General features: G+C 36.4%; 1 protein-coding gene across 4 annotated transcripts in view; it reads right to left on the bottom strand.

Moving 5' to 3' along the window:
* Window positions 1–1426: 1426 nt before the first annotated feature.
* Window positions 1427–24051, bottom strand: part of RBPJ (recombination signal binding protein for immunoglobulin kappa J region) — a 56069-nt gene continuing 33444 nt past the window's right edge. For all 4 annotated transcript variants that reach the window (XM_083861230.1, XM_083861229.1, XM_083861232.1 and 1 more), the window contains exons 3-11: window positions 21770–21865; window positions 14782–14947; window positions 13474–13648; window positions 11815–11952; window positions 11485–11597; window positions 9234–9374; window positions 4832–4987; window positions 3985–4088; window positions 1427–3187 (exon numbers count right to left, since the gene is read on the bottom strand). In XM_083861230.1, coding sequence (XP_083717356.1) covers window positions 2872–3187; window positions 3985–4088; window positions 4832–4987; window positions 9234–9374; window positions 11485–11597; window positions 11815–11952; window positions 13474–13648; window positions 14782–14947; window positions 21770–21865 — 1405 coding nt within the window. In that variant the 3' untranslated portion in view covers window positions 1427–2871. The remainder of the gene's footprint in view (window positions 3188–3984; window positions 4089–4831; window positions 4988–9233; window positions 9375–11484; window positions 11598–11814; window positions 11953–13473; window positions 13649–14781; window positions 14948–21769; window positions 21866–24051) is intronic.

Raw genomic sequence — 24051 nt, 5'->3', positions numbered from 1 at the left:
ACATTCTATAAGTAGTTTTATCAAAATCTTGAGACATTGTTAGTATCATGAAAATTGCTAACAGCTCACAAGGCCAATATATGTAACAATATCACCCCACAGAAAAAAAAGTTCAGGAAGATAATATATCTGAACAACTGGACGTATTAACAACAGTAAGGACCTGGAAGACCATTTCTGTACTACAGAATAACTACTGGCAACAAGAGAGCCACAAGCCAAATGAAAGTATGCAGTTTAAAATGGTCTTGTAAGCAGAACAGGCTCTTTTTTTCACCCACTTGGCTGTAGTGTGTAGAACAGCAGATATTAGGCTAAATCTTTACAAGTCAAGGGATATTATATCTATTGGGCAAAATTACCGCACGTAAAGAAACTGAATATAAAAAGTATTGCATTTATATGTAAAAAATTTAAAATAATGAGTATAAAAGCACGTGTCAAGTTCTGAAAAGCTATTTTAAATAGTCTTTGAAGGTTAAAAGGCTTGTTATGGTTTGCCTGCTGTGTGTCTATCACGGTTTCTTGAATACCCTCTAAATCTGATATATGTATCTTGCTTATTTTAATTCTCAGTCTAATTAGTGATGAAAATCTGTGGCTCTTGAACTAAGCTGTACTGAAAGATATTTATGTGCTTCTAACAAAAACACTGTGAAATGATTCCTGCCACAACACAATAAACCAAAATTTTACAGCACATACAAAGGTAAACAGATTTGCAAGTAAATGCCAGTAAACAGTTTAAAACAGAGATAAGGCCACAATGAATCCTGCCCTTGGTCACTGAAATGGAGATGAGGTGAGGCAGCATTCACTAGTGCTAGGAACCACCATCGCAACTACGTCACGGGAACACATCTTGTAATACAGAAAAACGAGTATGAAGGCCTGTGGTAGAATACAAGCACATTTCAGAGGATAGTGGCACTGATTTTACTATTTGCTAAATATGCTTTATAACCAATTTCTTCCTTTAAACACATTGTTTTCACACATACAACGGAGCACTAAAGCAAACAAGTAGAATGGAGCGTCAAAGTACACAAATATGGTGCAGAGACGATGCCTTAAAATGGTGGTGGGTGTTTAAACTGGAATAAGTGGTCAAAAATAAAAACCCTATGAAAATGGTCAACAGGTAAGCTTGTAAGCAATGCACTGTAGGAAACCACAGGTTCACATTTAAACAGCAGTTGTGACTTTTGCTTCAGGGTATAGAAAAGGCTGAACACATAATGAAATTTTGGCTTTTAAAGAGGAAGATCACACTGTCAGAACTTGTCCTACAAGTCTATGCCTAGCTCTGTGACTACAAATGAACTACTGGGGTATACTTTCAAATACAAATGAAGCAGGCAGGTCTACAAGGAGGGACAAAACATGGTAAAGTCAAAATGAAAAACAAATGCAACAACCAACAAAATCAAAGTGCAAATGAGCCTTGAATTTATGCTGGAGAGAAGACTTGAATGTTGCACAAGCTGTTGGCAGGGAAAGGGAAACCCACAGGAAACAAGGATGGGAGGAGTTGACATCTTCATAGTGCTTTTATGATTTTCTATTTGCCCATTTCTAAGTAATAAAATTTACTTCTAGTTATTACTGTATGATCACTTCACAATGAAAGCACGTTCTCAATACAAGTGTTACACAAAAGTCTGGCCTAATTTACTGAACAGTATGAAGAAAAACATGCTTGTTGTGATTCTCAAGTGATGAAGGGCATCACCTACCAATCCCATTTGTAGCACATACTTCTCATGGTACTTTAGTTACATGCCAACAAGACAGAAGACATGCTGCCAAATCAAGTTATTGGGAACATTCCACTTTTGAAATAAAACATTTAACTTACACTTAATACAAATTATGTACAAGATTAGAAAAACCTGAACAGATCCTGAAACATTTTCAGATGTAATATGACTGAGCAAGGAAGAGGGGGAGTAACCCAGTAACAACCCTTCAAAAACACCAACATATGCCTGTGACATGAACAATCATTAACATGACTGCTTGAGATGCCACTTTTAGGAAAAAAACTCATGTAATGTTAGAACCTCATGAATTATCACTATAAATACATATTTAAAAAAGAAAAACAGAAATAGCTATTAACAATGACTGAAAACAGAGCACTAAAGTTAACATACATTGCATGTATTGCAGGCAAGGCAGAGGCATTTTTTAAAGCTTTTGCACAGACTTCATATAATCTTAAAAAAAATATGCTGGCCTTTACAAGGTTCTACTTGCTGAAATAAAAACAATTTCAGTTCATAAAAAGTCACAAGACTTCAGTTTAAAAAAAGGAACAGTTCCAGCCACAGACCAAAAATATATATTTTTTTTTAAAACTGGAAGAGTATGGTAATTAGATTATACAAGCATGGTCAGGCTTGGAACCTGAATATACTTCAGAGCAAAGCTCAGAGGAAAAAAAAATATAAACTATTTGGTAACAAAAGTGTACTATATGTTGTGATACAAAAAAGGTATGGTGAAAATGTACCTTTTATACTAAAGCTTATACAAGTTCCTTGGTCCATAAAAACTATGTTGTGTTCATGTTTTCTAGTTTGCTCAACATGTATCCCAGCCACATTTTTGTTTCTTGCCTACTAAAAAAAAACACAGCTGAAAAATAGATTTTCAATAAAGTTCTTATGTTTCGGATGTTGGTTTTTTTCTTTTTTTTTCTTTTTTTTTTATTGTGGCTTCTGTTTTTTAGATCAGCACTTGCAGGTAACAAGGTTCAAATCAGATCACCTAAAATGGAAAAGTGTTTTCCCATGAAACCACAAAAATTGTTCAGTTCTCTTGAATGTAGCACGAAAAGTCAATTAAAGTCCAGACAAACAACAGTAGTTAGGAAACTACAGTTGCTGTAGATGATGTGACATTGGTGGGGTTTGTGCTGACGCTTGTGTAACTTCCCTCACTGTTTGTGTTTGTTTCACTGGAAGCCATGAGGCTTGAGTTGGCTCTGAGGATTGCTCCAGCAGCACTGCAGTGTGGCCGTGGCCCTGGTTCCGGTGTATAGGTGAAGGTAAGGCTGGTGGAGTAAATTATGCCATCGTTACGGACCAAAGTTACTGGAACCTGGACTGGCTGTCGGACCCACCTCCAACCCTCTCGAAATGCAGAAATGTCTGGAACAACACAAAGCATGCTCTCTGCACATCTGAAAAACAGGAGAGTCAACTGAGTACAATGTACTTATGTTGAAAAAATTCAATAGAACAGAACGGTTCTGTTGGAAAGGACCTACAATATTCAACTAGTGCACACACTGACCACTTCAGGGCTGACCAAGAGTTACAATCATATTATTAAGGCCCAATGCCCTTGATTTGGCTTAATACAGAGAGGCTTGGGGCATCAACCACCTTTCTAGGAAGCCTGTCCTAGCATCTGACCACCAGTAAAGAAATGCTGCCTAATGTCCAGTCTAAATCTTCCCTGGTCTAGCTTTGAACCATTCCCATGTGTCCTGGCACATGACAGCAGGAAGCAGAGCTCAGCACCTCCCTCTCTACTTCCCCTCCTCAGGGAGCTGCAGAGAGCAATGAGGTCACCTCTCAGCCTCCTTTTCTCTAAACCAGACAAGCCCAAAGTCCTCAGCTGCAACTCCTGGGCCTTCCAGCCCTTCAGCATCTTTGCTGCCCTTCTCTGGACATGTTCTGGTACCTGAACATCGCTCTTAAACTGAGGAGCCCAGAACTGCAGGCAGTGCTCATGGTGAGGCTGCCCCAGTGCTGACTGCAGTGGGACAGACACGTCTTTTGAGCAGCTGGATGCAGTTTGGCCTCCCTGCTGCCAGGGTACATTGCTAACTCATCCTGAGCCTCTGGCAACCAGCCCTCCCAGACCCCTTTCTGCAGTGCAGAGAAGTGTTCACTTGAGTCTGTACACAAATATACAGTCTTCAAAGCACCCATTAAAACATAAACACCATAAAAGTAATAGAAAATATTGTACCTGTACATGGTTTCAGCTTCCACATCCCCAAACCAGACACGTAAATTTGGAGTGAAGTTCTGTCCTGTAAGTTCCAACATTGCTACATCCCCACCACCATTCAACTGGAAATGGAGCAAATAGAAAAAGAAGAAATTCCCCCCAAATATGTATTATTAACAATAAATACTCTCCCCTTGGGAAAAAACAAACAAACAAACAAACAAAAAACCAAACAAAAACCCAACAAACAAAAAAACTCCACCAACCAAAAAAAGTCACAAACAAAACCTTCACATGCAGATAAGAACTTTAAACAGTGGTGTTTTTATCAGCTGGACAAAACCAAAATACAATCTACACAACTAAGTATAAAGAAGTAACACATCTAAAAGACACTGCCAAATAATTTGATACTATGAAGGAAATTCCAAGTTTTCATAATGGCCACTTAGAACAGATGTCAACAAGGTCTTGAAAACAAAGAATAAAATCTTTCAGGGAAGGTGTTAGGGGAGCTTCAAGTTTTTCCTCTGACAAATGCTGGGTGTTTTTTAAGTAGGGCTCTCTTTGATCTATAATTGGCAAGAGTCAAAAACAATTTCTAAATAATCAAACAGAACTCCTAAGGATACCACTACCATGGTACTTTTAGAAATAAAATTCTAATTATATACAACAATACTAGTTGATGGATAGGCTCACGTATTCTGAAATGTGAGTAAGAAAAAATATTACAATTAAGTAATTATAAAGCTATTAAGACTGTTTTCCTACAGTATTTCACAAGGGTACCATAAAGGTTAAATGAGTATGACAATAATAATCTCATATAAAACAACTTCATTAAAACAAACTACCAACTTACTTGAAGACTTTCTACAACAGGCACAGGTGTCACTGGAGCATGGACTGGACCCATCCCCTCATAAAACGTGTATTCTGCTTTGTCTGTGCTAATGATTGTCCAAGAAGCTCCATCATTAATCATTTCTTTATTTGGTTCTTTTGGGCATGGAGTGGCCTTAGAGAGAAAGAAAAGTTTAAAATTTGATCTGTAGACATATTTGTCAAGTCACAGACCTAAAAACCAACTCAGCCAATAAAAATGTCTGTTATTTCAAAAACGTATTTCCTTATGTTTTCCTCTAAAAACTGACCAAGAGAAACTCTTCAAATTTCAGAAAAGCTACTTAGAAAACTAGTACTTGTGCGATCACTGTAACTCTCACCTAGAACACTCTCCAGCCTTATGTTTGAGCTTTATTTCAGTTCAACTTTCAAAGTTTTAATGTTATTCAATAGGCATTAACAAAAAAAAATACAGCAACTAGAAGTAGCTGCTTTAAAATAGATCTTTTATTAAGGCAAAATGTCTAAAACAGCGACAGACTGAAGTGGAATACTTTTCATTAGTTATAGCTTTATCTGCTCAAGGTGATTTTTTTTTTTTTTTTTTTTTTTTTAATTTAGAGTCCTTCACTCTCCACAAAATGAATGGAAAACACAAGCTTATATTTCAGTGTTTGTGCAAGGACATAGGAGAGAAGCTGAACTGACAGCCTTACAAATTATAATAATGGAATCACAGAATGGCTTGCATTGGAAGGAACCTCTATGGTCATCTAGTGTCACCCTCTAAATACTACTGAATTAGTATACATATACAGATAGATACATACATAGAAAATACACAGACAATTTTTTTTTTTTTATGGCAACAAAAGCCACTCTGAACAATTTCACCACCTAGCAACCCGTAATAAAATTTGGTATAGGTTAAACACAGGAAAAAATGGGACAAAAAACTCTAATAACAAGATTCTCTTTCCCTCCATTAAGCTCTAAGGATATATTGGTATGTAACCATAACCTTCACTCCTCAAAGCGGCAGATAAACTTCAATAAGAATGAATTGTCCATATCAGATGTTAAAAAACAAAGCTGCATTTTCACGTGGATTCTTCATTCTGGTATGATCATGTAAAAAGCACTGAAAACAGCTGGCAAGGGAAGTGTGTGACATGGAGAGTAACTACAGATCTTTCCAAACTCAAGATGCCCAAATGGAATTTCTATTGGAAACATATGCAGCTTCTGAATTACCAGTCCAACTCCAGAAGAGGAGCCATTCTATAGAACTGTTGTAGACTATTTTGAAGGATGACACCTTTCCTATAGGCTCGCTGCAATTCTTGTTGGCACGGAGTGATATTCTTTGAGTCATGACAAATAAAACCATGGATATGAAAAAATTAACTACTCTGTAAAAGATCCTTGACTGACTTTTTTCACATTTCCTAAATCCATGATGTGGGAGGCAAATGCCACAGGATGTGTTCTCAAAATCCTGTTACTTTAAGAATCATTTCAGTAACATATTACTCCATCTGTAGGTTTCAATTCCTCTTCTAGAGAAGCATTCTTCCTTGTCACTTCCAAACAGGGCTTCAGGGACATTTCTCACCCTTTCTTTCCTTTCCTTTAACTAAATTTTCTCAACAGAAAGATTAAATGCCTTAAGATCATGCTTAGGTACTCATGTACTGTCTGGTTTCAACTGGAGATAGAAGTTACAACTTGGAATCCTAGGGTTGTCTTTGACAGTTTTCTGAAACCACCACCTTGATGTGCTGTGGCAGCTGTGAGTGACAACATAATGTTGGACACCATCAGAAAAAAATGCTGAGAAGCTATCTGGTATTATTTTGCTGGTGTAAATCCCTTGTTCACCTAATTCTGTAATACTGGGTGCAGTTGTGGTCTCCCTATCTAAAAAAGTCGTGGAGAAAAAACAAGAGAAGGGACAGAAAGGTCAACTAAAATCACCAAGGAGTGCTGAACTTATGAGAAGAAATGGAGAAGACTGTGCTTTTCCAATTAGGAGAGAAGAAATTAACATGTTGATGGCTAAGTGAATGCAGAACTGTCGCTCACTAAATACTGCAAAACTGGAAGTAGGAATCACTCAGAAATTGTTACATCACTCAAAATAAATACAGCAAACATTTACTACACAGGGAACGGGAAACCTCTTAAACTTTCTGCCACAGCTTACTGAAGAACAGGAACATCTGCACATTCTAATGTAATCAAACCAATGTACACATGTACAAGATGACACTAGAAGACAAGAGTCAGGAATGCAGCCTTTAACAACAGTTGGTACAAGAAGTGTGGATGCTGGCAGAGTACAACCACACTGGACTGCAAAACACAAGATCCACCTGCTTCCTGCAAGCACCAACTCCTGCTGGTGCTGCTGGTAGATTAGACACAGACACGGACTATGCTCTGACCCAGTAAGGCATGATTTATATCCTCTCTCCATGCTCCAGAACACATGTATGTCTTGAAAGAGAGATCTGGCTGGTGCTCCAGAAACTGAATTTCAAGGTTCATGCTCACCTGCACACTTTTTACAGCCTCTCTGGTCTCTATATAGGGCTGTTTCCATTCACCCAAGAGAGACCTGTCATCCTAAAGTTTCAGGATTTTGAGGGGCTGTTGTTGTTATTGTTGTTTTAGTTATTTTGGGTTGGCTTTTTTTCCAACAGTCACCATGGTTTGTCTAGATTCCTACTATAGAACAGTATACACGTGCTGTTTCCCTGGTCTTTGTCTTCTGATCCAAAATAAAAAACCCAGATAAAACAGGATTTCTCTCCTGACACTGGCAAAAAGAGTTTATCTTCCACTGTGATTTCACCTACCAAAGCATTGTAACAGTTTGATGTGCAAGTTACCAGACTTTATTCAACAAGCATAAAGCAACAGGCACCTACTCCACTAAGACAATTCAGGATAGGGAGTGTCATTTTATCTAACTCCTACCCATGTAGAAAGTTCAGAGCTCTTATCAGAGCGGGCTCCATGAGTGCTGCTGAAACTAAAGAGTGATAGGACATCCTGGTAGGCAATTCCAGGATGCTGAACTAAGGCAGCTGCCAGAGAAGCAGGAGTTGTTTCCTTCATTCGGCACTTCCCATACAGTGCTCTAAGAATTATTAAATAGCAGGCTGATCCTGAGTTATTGTAGTTCACATTTCATGCTTTCTCTTCTTAATGATAGTTCATTCTCCTTTACAAGAATATATATTGACAGATATGTATTTCTGCTGTGTGCTGTGGGTAGAAGTAATAGATCTAGTTCCTTCTGAACCACAGGTCACGAATAGGATCACTGAAATAAGAACAAAGCTTCTCATATTCTCCTTCCATTGTCCCAATTCAGGACAGAATTGAACTGACTTTTAACCAAGTCTTCCCGTTCCTTCCCTTACATTAAGGGACATCTTAAATGTTTGCTCTAATTTCCTACCTATACTTTTCTTACCCAAGAAGAAAGCTGTTCTAAGGAAGTCCTCAGTCTTTCCCAAGCACAACCATCTTCCTGGAGCACAGCATTATCTCTCAACACCCTTTGTTATTTCAGCTGCCCCCAAACTATTTAAGGAAAACTGCAATACTTAGGTAGTCCTGAACTTGGTCAAAGCCTTCACAGAGTCACAGAACATTCTGAGTTGAAAGTGGCCCACAAGGGACATCAAGTCCAGCTCAAAGACTGAGCATGTTCAGGAATTGAACCCACCACCTTTGTTTTCAGCATCATGCCCTGAACAGCTGAGCCAATCTCAGGTCCTTGCTGGTCTGGTAGGAATTACATGTCAAAGTGCTACAAGCATACTAACATACAAGAGATTAAAACCCCATGTTTTTCTCCACCTGCTGGGGAAAAAAAATATTTCTGTAACAGTTATATTCTTTACAGACAAATAAAATTTCTGTGGCTTTTCAAGTTACTGTGGGCAACTACCACAGCTGTCTATGTTTACACTCTTAGCCAAGAGCAAGATAGGGCAGCTCTTCTGAGTTCATAATGAAACAAGACTATTATCAACTGTATCATTTCCTATTTGCTGTAACCTAGAAAGGGACACACAAATAAGTGGTGCAGCTCCACTGGTGTATGTTATCATGTTAAGCCCTGTGATCATGATCGCATGCAAAGGTTTGTAGTGTGTTTTCCTTTTTCTTCATTTGAGAAACCAGAATTCATTTTCCAGACAGACATGGAAGATGATTATGAGGAAAGAAAAACAGATTTGGAAAAGCACAGATAACAATTTGTTGTCTCCTCTTTTCTAAACTAAGTATTAGACTCATATTCAAAACTTACTGCAAAAATGATGTTCAAACTATTTTGGGAATATTTGGGTAAACTTTGCAACTATGCTTCTCGTCTATTGAAATAGTTTTAAACAACTTACTTGAAATTGGATTATTCTCTCCTGGGAAAGGCACAAATACATTCTCTCAGTGTCTTTAAGGTAAAATGCACATTTATGGAGCTGTGATACTGGATCATCTGCATCCAATAATGCCGTTTGTTTATCTACTTTTCGAATTATCTGTGAATGAAAATTGTACATATACATTTAGAACAATTTCTATACTTTATTACATATATACAGTCAGGAAAAGTAATTTTTTATAACATTTCCATGCCTCTCATTTTGATATCAATGTTAGATTCAAAATTCTTAATGCTTTTGAAACAAGAATACAACATTGAAGCGATACTCAGTATTACTTCAACGTGCTGCATACATGTATATTTTATCTATTTTTGCTGAAGGAGTGGGGAAAAAGTTGAAGCATCAGCAAAATCTCCTTTTGTTTTATTTGCTGGTGTAAAAGAGCAGTTACAAATTATATTGTTAGCTTCAATTATTATTAATTACTATTCTTAGTAATTAAGATGCTTCTACAGAAGCTTTCACCACTGATAGGCTCAACAACATTCTGTGGCAAACTGGTTGCTGAAGCAGAATAATTAAAATAAGGATTAACTAAAGGTATTGAGGTGTCCTTAAGTACAGTTTTGGAAATAACAATCATAACATATCAGTAGTTGGCCATTAAATACTATATAAAGACAACTGTGAAGAACAATTGTTCCTATCATTTTGTAGTTCAGTGAAAAACTATCTGCTGACTTAATTCAGATCTGTTTTACCAATTTATTTATAAAAATCGAAAGCTATTCCCTTAGAGAGTGACAATCTATAGCTTGCAATTTTAACTCAACTCCTAGAAAAAAGTTTAATGCTTTATGCAACACTACTGGATGCAACAGCCAAAGTGCCTGAATATTTCAAAGATGACAATCAGATACCCAACCATGGCTCCTGCAATATCTAATTATAATAAAGAGTATTATTAGCAATATAATTTTAAAGGTTAACTATTTTCTTCTAAATTCTTTTCATTAGCTTATAAAATATCTGCAAGTTATCTTTTAATTGTATCACCTTCCATCAGTCCTATAAGGCAGTATGACAAATATTCCCCATGGCAAACAAAACAGGAACCTTTAGCCTAATTTGTTTTAATCTGTTTCTACTTACAAATAAGGTTTCTGGAAGAATAAATGATGCCATCTCCTTTCAGCAATAAAAGAATATTACCATGAAGCCTTTTTAATAAAAAAGTGACATGCTCTTACTGCATTTCCTGTGCTTGAACCATATCTGTAGTGTAACCAGTGTAACTGATTTTACTGTCAAACAAGATTTTCATTTTGTACCATTTACGCTGAGCAGGCCATTATCTTTCTCTTTTAGCTAAGTTTGGTATTGGGAGAGAATTTCTCGTTACAGTCCTAGCAAAATTAGTCTGGAAAGGGGAACAAAAGCCTGACTGCAGGAAGTCTGTTTTTATATTGGTGAATTCCAAAGATTGCTTCTACCTAAACTGGAATTAGCAGAGCCTCGTATGAAACTCGTAATGGGCTGACAAACCACAATTTCACAAAAGATCCCGTGTGAAGCACTACTGATTATTCATCACATACAATCCCACTTAAGCTGGAATTCAGTGCATAAAATGGGAAAAGAAATCTATAATTATACTTCACTTTGTTTACAAAATCCAGTACTGTGCATCCAGAAACATTTTTTTTTTTTGGTTCACAAACCGTAACTGGTTATTCCAAATGCAATTCCCATGTTTCAGTTTTAAAATAGATAATATTAATAAATATGGAAAAAATGTTTTTTGCAAGCTGCTACTGGTGTAATATATCCTCAGGAGCACACAGAAGTGCTTTTGGATTCAAACCAGTCGGACATTTTTAAAGCCGTGCAGGAACTCAACACATGGAAGAGTACTACTGGCTGCAAATATTTTACTCATCTATTCAACATCAATATTTGAAGCATTTTGAAACAGAGAAAATTACAATATTGTTTTTAAAATAGACAGATTAATCTATTTTGGCAGGCTTAAATTCTGAAAGATTCTCTGTCTTATTTTACAAGTTGTTCTTTGTTTACAGAAATAATCTGCAGATACAAAAATATGCTTTAATTAAAATAAATGCCACTTTCCACATAAAACATACATTACCCTAAGGCAACACACAAGGTCAAAATCTGCAAACACTACAAATCCAACTATGGAATTACATTAAGATGCCATCTATAAAATAATTACAACATTGGAGAAATGAAACTGTACCAGTCTCGGGAGTGCCATGCCAGTAACTGAGCACACAAGTTTGACAGTCTGCCCATAATGAATGTAGCCATCTCTCACTGTGAATTCTTCTCCTTCTGATTCATCATCATCCACTGTATGAAACAGGAATTTTCAAAATTACTTGTTTTAATCACAGTTTTTTCTTGGTAGGAGAAACATTTAACATCACACTATTACATCAAACATACACTCAGTAACAAAACAAGTCTGCATATGGGCAATTAATATGGAGGAAAAAATGCAGGATGTTTTTATGTGAGGATGAAGGAAAGGAGGTGAAAAAAAATACACAGATTTGCTTTTACTTACAGAGGTGAATGTAAAACGCTCCCCACTGTTGTGAACTGGCATGGAAATTACCACCTTCTACGTGCAAATATCTGGTGCTAACTGTTTGGGATCGAAGTCTATTAAATAGTGCCACTTTTGTCCCTGATGCAATACATACTGCAAGGAACACATACAGACTTGAGATTATAAAATTACTTCATTATTACATAGAAAAGTATCAAAAAGTCACAAATAACATAAAATAAACTGAAGAACACTTGAAATCAAGACATAATTCTCAAATATGGGTTAATTTAGAAAATATTTGTATTTGTGACAGACTAAAAATAGTAATAAAATTATGAGCGTAATAACATACATAGTGGCTGTTCTCCAAAGGCATGCTAGCTTACAGAATTTTGCCACTGAGCCAAATGGGCCAGTGCTTGCCAACTGAAAACTTCTTCTGTTCATAGTTCTCCAGCAATTGATTATTTACACAGAAGCATTAGCTTGCCCTTGTGAAGTACTTAAGACAACTCTCAGCAATCATTTGAAGAATATTTGAAATATAAAGACAAAGTATTCTTACAAATCACAAGCAATTGAAAGGAAGACAGATATAACTATGTCAAATTATAACCATGCAACTTGTAATGTTCTCAGAACTGAACTTACTTATCATTCAAAAGAGAGAAATGTAAAGTTTGCTCCCCTAAAAAAAACCAGCAACTAAAATTTTGCCATTAAAATGGGCATGTTGTTCTACTTGGTTCATATTTATTATTGAAGAATGCTTGGTTCATATTCACTGTCCATCAAAACTATCTGTCTGGATACGAATTCAACAGTGCATACTCTGAGCCCACGGATGTGAACTGCACAGCAACAGATTGCCTTTAGTCATGTGCCAAGCTAGCGGCCCCGAGATCCACATTCCATAGGTGAATGGGTTCCAGCCCAACACAGATGGAAGAGCCTTTTAAAGCACTAGTGAAGAGAGAGAGAAAAAACAAACAAAAAAAAAAAGGGTATCTCTTGAGGTGCTCCAGTGGTATGCAGGCAAAAAACGTTGGAGGAAAAGCAAAAACGTTCCCAATTATACATTAGCACCAGAGATATCGTTAGTTGAAAAACAAGGTAAGTAAATAAATCTGGGTGAAGTATCACCATACAGATTTCTTAAACTACTACTTGAAAGGAACCATGCAAAACAAAAATAAGAACAACATGAAAATGGCATGAGACAGTAAGAAGGTGGCTGTGATGTGACAAAGTGTAGTTTGGATAACGTGATGCTACTCTTATCACAATCTGAAAGCAATCTCTTTGATATTGATCAAAACATTCTAAGCATGAGATCATGGCAGTTAGAGATCCAAAAGCTTAGAAAGCTGAGGTAGAACTTTCCTTATACACTTGCCTACATGAATTCATTCCTCAGAATACACAGGGGTTTGAGTGGGCCTTTTATATTTGCTAAATAATTAACCATGACTGCATAAACCTCAACAGGGTAACCTATCTGTATTGGAATATTTTAAAATACACTGATGTGTACAGTTCTGAAATACAAAAAAACAGAAGTTGAAAATTTCATTGCATTTCTCTTGTAGTCAGACCTTAGAACACATACCAAAAATTAGTATGAAACAACATTAATTGCTAAAAAAAAGAAAAAAAAAGTGAAATACTTACAGTCTGCATTTTTCAGTGACTGTTTCTTTTTAGAAGGTTTGGAGATGACTTTGATCCTTTTACTGAGGAACACACCAATGTCATCACTATTGCCATAGAACATTTTTACCGATAACATGAAGTGCTTTCTCTTGTCTGAGTCTGATATGTATAATGTTTTGGCAGTGCAATAATTCTGTAGGTGAAAACACAGTGTGACTTATTCTTTAAAGTCAACCCAGTTCAATAAACTATGCATATTTAATTATGAATAAAATAGGAAAACTGATGCAATCGTTTCTAAAACAGATGAAAATCTGTCTTTTCCATCTCTTCTGTATGCATTTCTTCTATGAGTACTATTTAGCTTTGCCAAGTATTGCACCCAACCTCATTACTCTGTGATAATTCTAAAGACTCTTAGCAGGACTAGAAGACATGACTGCAGACCATAACTGTGTCCAAGCTACCTGTCAAGAGCACTATGAAAAATTACATTTGATTAGGGCTGTACAGACCCTACACTGGGCATGCCCAAGGGACCGTCTGTACAGAAAATGTGTTGGGCAAAACTTTTATTGAACGGTGGAAAATGACTGGGTTTGGAAACACAAGGAAGTTGCTTTTGGCTAAGTGTTTATGCTAGGTGACAACAGAATTAAAAAATATCTCAAAGAACTTCAATTATTCTTTTCCTATTTAACATATATGCAGCATTTCTGGTAGACTGTGCTGGAAATACCAGGTAGTTACAAAACACCATTTAATAAAACAACCAGGTAAAATAAACACTCTTGCTGCTAGTTCTACTTCAACTGTTTAAGTCATCACAAATATTTTTAAGAAAAAAAATCTTGTAAGCAATTTACACCACTGTAAAAATTTTTAAGATGCAACTTCAACTGTATTTTTAGGCAAAGGGACTTAAAGAATACTTTTAGCAGCAGTTTTGATACTTCCTTGATAACATTATTCACTCATGCAAGCCATGGAGCAGGACCATCTGGGCCTGAGTTTGGGCCAGAAATCATATTTTAGTTAACCACTGATGCCTATCAAAAACCTAACAGTTAACTGAATCTGCATCAACAACTTATAAGTTAAGGGTCAGTGCCTTGCTATGAGCCAAAACCAACTATTCAATTGTCCTAAATAGTTGGAGGGATTTTTTTTCCCAACCATTCTGGAATACCTAGAGTGTAAGAAAATGATATTAAAAAAGAAAAAAAAAAAAAAAAAAAAAAAAAGAGCATTCCTTGAAATATGCACCAGGTAGCTGAAATATCCTTTGCAGTTAGTTATCTTAGTGGTTTATTACAGTTTTTCTACCTTTCCTTCCAAGTTCAGCTGTTGCATTTCTTGGTCACTGTTTCCTATCCCAATAAAGGCGCAAGGCTGTGACTCCTGCTCAGTGCAACCATCCCGCTCCATTTGCTCTTTTTTTTTCTTCCATCCACTGCCCATGAGATACACACATGGAGGAGGACAAAAGAACCTGAAAATAAACAACACATTATGGAATTACACAGTTTTCCAGATAAACACACTGATGCATACCCAATGCTTTTACATTCACACTTTGCACTTGAATTTATGCAGGCATGCCCTTCATTTGTCTTGAAGATTTTGGAAAAAGAAAAATCAGCAGCAGATACACCGCCACTGAGAATCTTTCCAGTTCAATATATGTCAGGTAACAGTCTGCATCTCTCTGAGACATCTTACAAAGAGATTCTGAAAGAAAGGAAAAAAGGCCTCACAAGTTACAGTTCTTTGCAGGTGCTTAACATGATGCAGCAATTAACATACAGAGAACAGTTCCCCAAACTAATTTAACGGACAACTGCTGACTACAATTCCTAAACGTTGATAGTTTTGTCATAAGCAAAGAGGGAGTTCATTCCATCCACACATAAATCTCTCCTCAGTTTTTAACTGGAATAAATAATTTTATATCTTCATCAGTATATGTAAAAACGAAGGCCTAGTTTTCAGCAGCACTGACTGAAATCTAGACTATTGCTATTTTTATAGCATCATGTTCAAAATTACATTCAGCATTATATAATACAATGCATTGGTCTTGAAGTTTCTGCGAATTGTTAAAGCCCAAGTCCTGAAAAAGTTTGGTTTTAGTTTGCAAACAAGCTGCTGTGTTTTTATCATCATTTTGCTATGATCAAAGATAAAGCAGAATGAGTACATCCAGTTGTGAGGTAGCTAAGGAAACAGGTAAAGGAGGGAAACATGAAAAAGTTTCTAATTATTTTATTTACTTCAATTTGGAGATTAGTGTTATAACTTGGCACTTCTGCAACCCAACAATGACTCCTACCTTACAGTTGAGGATTTTCTGGCTTTGCTTTTATTTTCTTAATTTTTTTTTTAATTGGGCTTGGGACAACTGAACTCTGGGCAGGGAGAGCAGGCTCTACAATGAAAATCCAGTGTAAAACTCCTATTTATCTCACCTATTCAGAATTACAATTTTTCAGCATGATCACATTTATTTCACAGATATAAATTGTTTTTCTAAGTTACAGAATTCTTAATAGATGAGACCAAAGTGCTGTTAATAACACCATAATTAAATACACATATATTAGGAATATATATAAATAATAGTATAAATGCAGGTATTTGTAACATTTTTGTTTAATGGACACAAATAATGTATATTCTCTGTCAGAGAAACAAATCACCAAATTTTAAGTCTTACTGCTGTTTAAACTGTCTTAGTAGTTATGAAAATGAACAAAAAAAATTTTGCCTGCAGGTAAAAAACTCCTCAAACTTTCTTTCTTGACTATAAATCTGCAGTCCAAAATTTTCACTTACGTTTGTTCTATGTACAATACAGCAAAGCAGGTGTTACACCAATATGTATACAGGTGAAACATCTATGAACCTCTTTCAAAAGTATTGCGGTCATTAGCTATAAACTATTCCTGATGAAGTTATACCCAGATTAAAAATTAGTGTCAACCTTTAACAGAGCAATGCTTGGCTAAAAAAAACGCTGAACAAACAAAACCAAGACAAAAATCCAACAAATCCCTTTTGTTCCAAATAATATTACACCACAAAGCACATGACACACTTACCTTCTCTTCCCATGTACTCTTTTGTATTTACCTTACTGGTTAGAACACAAGAAAAAAAAAAATCCCTACTTTGTTTCATATCCTTTCCCATTTCAGCTTTATTCTAAACCAAGTCCTTTGAATAACTACAGCCACTAGATGGCAATAAAGACCTGTAAGAAACAAGGTGTAACCCATTGATGAAGAGAACACAAACTACAACAATTAAAGCACTCTTAAAACTAGAATGCAGAGGAAAAACCTCTGAAAACTTACTCGATTAAGAAAGAAACTTTTAAAGCTGATAAAATTCTAAGTTTAGTTAAAACTACAAACATGAAGAAAGAGTCTAGACACTCAATCTGAATTGCTTTTCTTATATGTATCTACCTCTTTCTCAGCCTGCATGCATAGACAGCTACAGTCCTGGGTCTTTTTAATTTCATAATTACAGTTCAGAAAAAGTGAACGAGGTTTGAACTATGGAAACACTGTATTAAATCAGATAATCATCAAAGGAGAGAACAATATTCCCTCAGTCAATTCAAGACAATCAATACAGAGAATATGTGGCACTTAAGTAGAGAAGCTACTCTAACTGAACTGGCCAGAAAGCAAGGGCTTAAAGGGAAATACGATCTGCTCCTGTCATTTCTACCTAGACCTGATGCACTCAGTGCTCTCCTCAAGCCACAGGCTTCTGTCACAAAGTTTTGCTTTTTCAAATCATCCAAGTCATCCCTGTGCTCATCTTACAGAAGTCTCTGCCTTCAGGAGAATTCAGATGCTTCTACTAGCTAGTTATTTTATATCCAGAGTAACTTTAGAAGGGAAGCTTCTCCTTTGTATATGCTGGTCAATTCCAATTGTTTGTCAATTACTCACATTGTTCTGACTGCTCAGCTATCTTTCTTCACAGGAGATCAAAGAACTAACAACATCCACTAAAGAATTCAACGTGACAACAAACAAATGAAAAATCATTAGGTACTACAGTGCTAAGGACAAAGCAGTGGAGCCACAGGGTAAGCCCTGGAAAAAGCTGTGCTCTCAATAATGAATTTTATCCAGAGGACAGGCACACTCAGTTCAGCAAAAGGAACTATTCGATCAGAAATTATAGGAGCTCCTTCACTAACAGCTGTAAAACAAGATGCAGTTACAGTGTCCTCATGCTAATCAGCAGTGATCATGTTTAACTCTGAACAGCACAATCAAAATACCAATCTGGCTCAAAGTTTAGGTGAACTAAGTCTTGGAATCCAAAACACTTCAGTCCTTTAAAATACTGAATGTGCACACCGTTCAGGCTTTGAAGAGAGAAGTCTCAGTAAATGGTAAATATGGAAAACAATACAAAGAGCATAAGCCAAATACCCACACTTATCAGGACTAAACAGCACCTGAGTCTCTATCAACTGAATCCCTTTGAAAGGTGACAGTCATCCAACAGGAAACATGAGGCATGAAGTCTTAAATTCAACTAAAGCCCAACCTGAGCTTCTTACCTCCTGGCTTCTTTGTTAAGCTAAAAACCATTAACGCTGTGAAGTGCAAGGCTCGTATGAAGGGTCGACTCAAAAAAGTCAACTCCTTTCATTCCTGTTAAAAGTATGGAAAACTCTCAAATTAACCTAGAGAGTCTGCATCCATGCACCTGGAATAGTGCTATTGTGATGCCTGTTTAAACCAGGCCACACTACATGAGACCTGCACCATCTACACCAGGTTTTTAACAGCGTATTTCGCCATCTAGTAACCCTCATCAGAACACGGAAAGGTAGTTACTGTGCCAACCTTCTAATCATGATGTGCAAAGTTTGCTAATGGCAAGTACTTTCCATGACCTCGCAACAAGTAAGACTTAAATAAAAACTGGAACAAGAGGCAGAATTTTGTGTAGGTTTTTTTAAAGTTCTATAATTACTTGAAAGAGATGTCAAATTTAAGAAATAATTTTTTTTTGTAACTTTCTGATTACAAAAGTAATGCAAATTAAGTTATTCTTTAGGTCCGAAAATTAACCAGATGATATTTACACCATAATGAAATCCCAGGGAACACAGGAAATTTGTCTGTAAAAATGGGTATGAAATACACTTCTTTCTGTAAAGATGTATGCAAACCAACTCACTTCAGAAATGGTAGTGAACATAAAAATGATGAAAACTTGACTGTCCAGTTGTATAAATCAGCATTAAAACTTAATTTTGCTTACTCCAGAAATATGAAGAAACAAAGGCCACACTCTGCTATAAATAAAGCAAAATAATTTTAAAAACTTAAGAAAAAAAGAGAAAGGAATATAGTAATTTATCATTCAGTTTTACTAAGTAGCTTAAGGCACACATGGAGCCAAGGATTTAATAACTGGCACCTTCCTTTATGTCGATAACAACAGGACATCATTACTGATGCTGAAAGTCTGGGAACTAGCAAAACAGTATTAGAGACAGTCAACATGGTATGTTAAAGCTTAAGAAAAACTAAAATATTTAAACTGAAAAAATGAAACCTTAGTATGTACAGCTCAAGTGGGAACAGGCAGAAACTGATACACAGAAGTTCCACTTGAACACGAGGAAGAGCTTCTTTACTGTGCAGATTTACTGCAGGTTGACCAGAGAGGTTGTGGAGTCGTCCTCACTGGAGACATTCAAGAACCATCTGGATGCAATCCTGTGCCACACACTCTGGGTTGGACCAGACCTCCCACCACATGGTCCCTTCCAACTTGATTGATTTGGTGACTAATACCACACTTTCATTTTATACCCATACAAGAACAGCAATCATTTCAGCACCAAACTATTTGATAACCAACCAACAACTACTTTCATTCCTGAACATCTTTCATAAACCCTGAAGTTTTCTACACTCATTTGACATGCTTCCATTCTTAAGTAGATAAATCTCAGATAACCTGCATGAACAAATGCAGCTGTGCTAAGACACTGAACTGCACCTCAAAAAGTGTGGTAAGAGAATGCCTAATTCCAGTTAGCCATTGTTTCAAGCAGTTTACCACACATTACCACATAAGGTAAGGTATGTGCCACGGTAAAGCACCAGGTGAAGTACACACACATCACGAGGGGGGTGATCCCCATGACCCCAATCCCAGTTCAGCTGGGTTGCACGTGGCTAATAAATGAAATGGGTAGGATGGACAGCTCGGAGATAAGATTGAATGCATCTGACTGCAGGCAGCATCCAAAGACCTGGGGACATGGGTAGCCTGGCATTTTATAGGGTTTTACCTGGGACAGGCATCCAATCGTGGTTACAGGGCAGGGGCTTGACCTTATAAGTGTAAGGTCCTGAACCAACAGGGCTTATATTTTGGGTGAATCAATTAGCATCTTCCTAACATCCCACCTGCCAAGGTCTCAGGTTTATTCTCTCCGTGTAGGGAACCTGGGCTAAGCTTCAACCTGTCCCAGGTAATTTGACTCCCACATACACACATATTCGAGTCAACAGGATTTTATGGCAATACTATGAAATGCACACAGGAGCTTTCAGAAACCATTACCAAATAACAATTTCAAGCTTTGCACTGGATTCCTAAGAACACTTCTGTAAGTTTTCCAGACAGTAATGGAACTTTTAATAATCAAAATTACATACTTCATCTTTTTAAATTCTCCTTTCTTTTGATGCAATTTGTTCTCCAGAATAATGATACACTGGACAGCATTGCAAAATGCTCCTTATGAACTGCTCTGGCCTCAGGAGGACAAAATTACAGATACACTGTTTAGAAAGTCACTCTCTTATCTGCAGGCACACCCCTCATTTTTGGGGAGTAATATATACTTTATTCATTTGCAGTGATGAGTTAACTATGCAACTCTTGAATGACAATACAATCTGACAAGATAACAGTCAGAGGTTTCTATATTGTCACAATAAATCTTTTTGGCTGTTGACTTTGTTAGGTTAGTTATCCTTTACTGACAGAGTAGCCTGGCATTGCAACCCTTTTGCATTTAAACATGGTAAAGAGCAAGAAGGCTGCACAGTTATACAGCAAATACACTTGTCTGCTTTTCTGCCCTTCCTCTTTCACTAACTTCCCACTTGATTCACATCAAGAATTTCAGAAACATCTAAAAAGCACTTTGATTAAACAAATTCCATGGATGTAGAGAACCTGGACACTGCCCAAAAAAAAGGACCTGAGAAATACAAGTATCCAGGCACAGAATACTGAAAAACAGTTCAAAATATAGTCTGTATCTCTGATTCATATACATCAGAAAGCGACTGAGACAGGTAACAACAAACTGAGAAATCTGCACATTTAATTATAACGTTTGTGCTTTCTAATAGTCTTAGACATAAATCAAATCTCTAATCTCAAAGCTATAAAAACATAATGATGCAACAGGACTTATGTAACAGTGGTAAAAGACAGGGTAAAATTTCAAAGCCATTAATGTGCTGAATTTGTGGTCTTCCTGTGGTGAACAAATATCAATAACACAAAAAATAACCAAATGCTGCACTATTCTAGTGAAATGTCAAGTAGAAGAGCATTGCTTACAATTGAAGAATGCCGTGTCATAAAAGGTCTAAAACCCCACATATGAAGGAGCATCCTATTTGCTTCTACTAGTCATGCAAAACAGGAAAAAAAAAATCACACAGAGAAGTCTGCAAGAGAAGAGTGCAGGAAAAGTACCTTTGCCTAAACAGCATTTATTCCCATGTATTCCTACAGTCTGTCCCTTAGAGAAGTACCTATAATTGTCACATGTACTGTATAGATTTTTGCAAAGGAAGGTTTATCATAAATACACTCATGATAGACCTATTTTTTTTTTAACTTATTACAGACGTGATTAAGAAACTTATTTTACTGAGGCTAGCAATTTCCCTTTCATATTAATGTGAAATTATTCAGGAAAAACTCCTCTGTAAGTATTCACTATTGATCACCTCATTTACTTCAACATTAAAATGGAAGGTATAAAATGAGAACAATTTTAGGCAATGGAAGAACAGCTTTGCCCACAGATAAGGAACCTCTTGGTAGAAACAGGCATCACTCCATTGAATGCTATGGGTTTGCAGCACTTGTTACAAAATTAAATGATACAGGAGGAAGCATTTTATGTTTCTTCAGATAGTGCAATCTGAGGAATACTGCAAAGTGCTGTGCACCCAACTACACACGATAGTTTCCTTAGCTGCAGCTGTAGAGACTTCAGTAGAGCATAAGAAGTTACCTTTTTTCATTTCCATAGGATTTCTGCGCAACTTTCGCGTGGAGTATTAGCACTGTTTGGTCACCTCGCTCCTTCAGGTAATTTCGCATTGCTTCCCTAAAAATCAAAACACAGCATAAGCTTTGAAAATTCTTTTGCTTTTGTTTGCAACAAAATGAAGACAGCTTTAGGGAAAAAACCCCAGGACCTGAAATTCCAAGAAGGCCATCATTAACAGGGTCAAGATGTGTTTGCTTACTGTTCAAGACAATGACACAGGAATTATCCTGCACAAAACTAGCAATATGGGGTCTGTGATTATTTACAATTACTACATTTTCTAGAAAAAAAAATTCTTGTGATGTAAAATCATATCAGTGCCAATAATTGCACCATGTTTAAAGTCCTATTTCATTAAGCACCATGCCACAAATTAGAACGTATTAGTTAAATATTTTCTTCATGACCAATTTATTATCTCATGATGACAAATTGTCTAAGCTTTTAACCAAATCAGTGCAATGTTTATACAAAAGTTTTCTTTTGGTTTAGAAGATAGTAAGAAAAAATTGAATTCTTCAGCATATTGTTTCACCTAGTTTTCTAGAGAAAAGATCTACTTCCTGCATACCATCACGTAAAAAAATTAATTTAAAAAAATGTTTTATTGTTCATCATCACTGTAATTACAGATGTTATATAAGTGCTGTAATTACCTCAAATACACCAACAACAACTCCTTGAGAGAAGCGAGAGAACAATAACAGCCTGTCACTCTTCTGTATAATAATCTAACTGCTCATTAAGCAGCATGCCAAATTCAACACCCTAGGGATCAGCTGTGCCAGAGTGCTGGCAAGAACACCAGCTCTTGAAAGAGCTTTCTGAATGCCCACCAATGCACTCATCTTCAAAGTCATCTACCAGAGAAATAAATTATGAATTTATCAGGAATTTATATGAAAAGATAAAACCCTACATAAGAAGGATTTTTCATTTACTTGTTTGGATTTTTGTCCTTCTTCTGTGAACTGCGCCAACTATTGAATTCCCTTAGGACAGATATAGAAAACCAAACATTTCAAGTGAAAAAATAATGGAAGATAGAAAGCAGGATTTTATTGACTAGACCTTTTCCAAAAGAAACCACTATACAGTTTCATAGAGTAGATTGAGCCTGGGCTGGGTTGGACAATGACAACTCAGCTTTGCTAATGATGTTTTACAAATTGTTGTGTTTGTCATGCCTGCATAGGACATGATTAATGTCTAGTGATTAGTGAGACAATTTTCTGTGTAAATAGCAGGATATAAGAACAGAGAATAGACTTGAACTGCTGTTTTAAATTTGGACTAACTTGATCTACTCACATTTGACACTGGTAAAACTGATGTTTATCCATGGAAGTACTGTTTCGAAGCCCACAGAATTACGAATTTACAGCCATTTTTTAAGGCTTTGTTTTAAACCCCAAAACATAATTCACTGGGAAATTATTATTATACATTTCATTATGATATATATTATCTGCATTTAAGTTGTTTAAAAACTTTTAATCTGACAATTGGAAATATTCTATTAAGAGTACCATCATACTAAATTATGAACATCTGTCATATTAAAAACTTTTGACTTGACTACTATTAAAAAAATACTCCAACCCAGGTGACCCACACAGAAAACTGCTTGGTGCTATCTAATCTTTATTTAGCACTGTTTGAGGAAGAATATTTGTGTTTTCTACTGTCTGTTTTTAAAGTGGATTTGTACAATCTAAGCTCCTGTGAGAACAAGTAATGATCCCCCTCCAATCCCTCCCACTGATATCTTACATGACATTTTTCATTATTCAATCCTAAAACTCTTCATGAAGCTAGTATTATTACAGCTTACACCTAAAACCAACTAGCATAGTATGAACAGAGTAGTGCTGTTCTGCTGGAGCTTGTATGATCATGAACAGACTACTAGTCAAACAAGGCAGCCTGTAAACAAAAAACCCACAGCAATTTTCCAATAACTGAACTAAATGCTTTTAAGGGTTCACAGATAAATTTTCATCATTACATAAACAAATCAATCTTTAAAGTCTGGGTGACAATTGTTCCGTTTCAGCAGTTTACTCTTCAGAGGAAAGTTAAATTGTTTGTTTCCAACCTCTACCATCACAGGAAAGGTTTTCAAACTGCTGCTTTGAAGGATGGCTGGCACTTCTCAGATACCCACCCTGTATTCAGGAAAGAGCAACAAGCATATCTAGTAGCTAAAATCCTGCACATGAAATTTAGAGTAACTAGAAAAC

The sequence above is a fragment of the Zosterops lateralis genome (assembly GCF_965231275.1).
Source record: "Zosterops lateralis genome assembly, chromosome: 5".
NCBI lineage: Eukaryota > Metazoa > Chordata > Aves > Passeriformes > Zosteropidae > Zosterops > Zosterops lateralis.
Note: the sequence above shows the minus strand (reverse complement) of the source record. Positions and strands in the feature narration are given on the sequence as shown.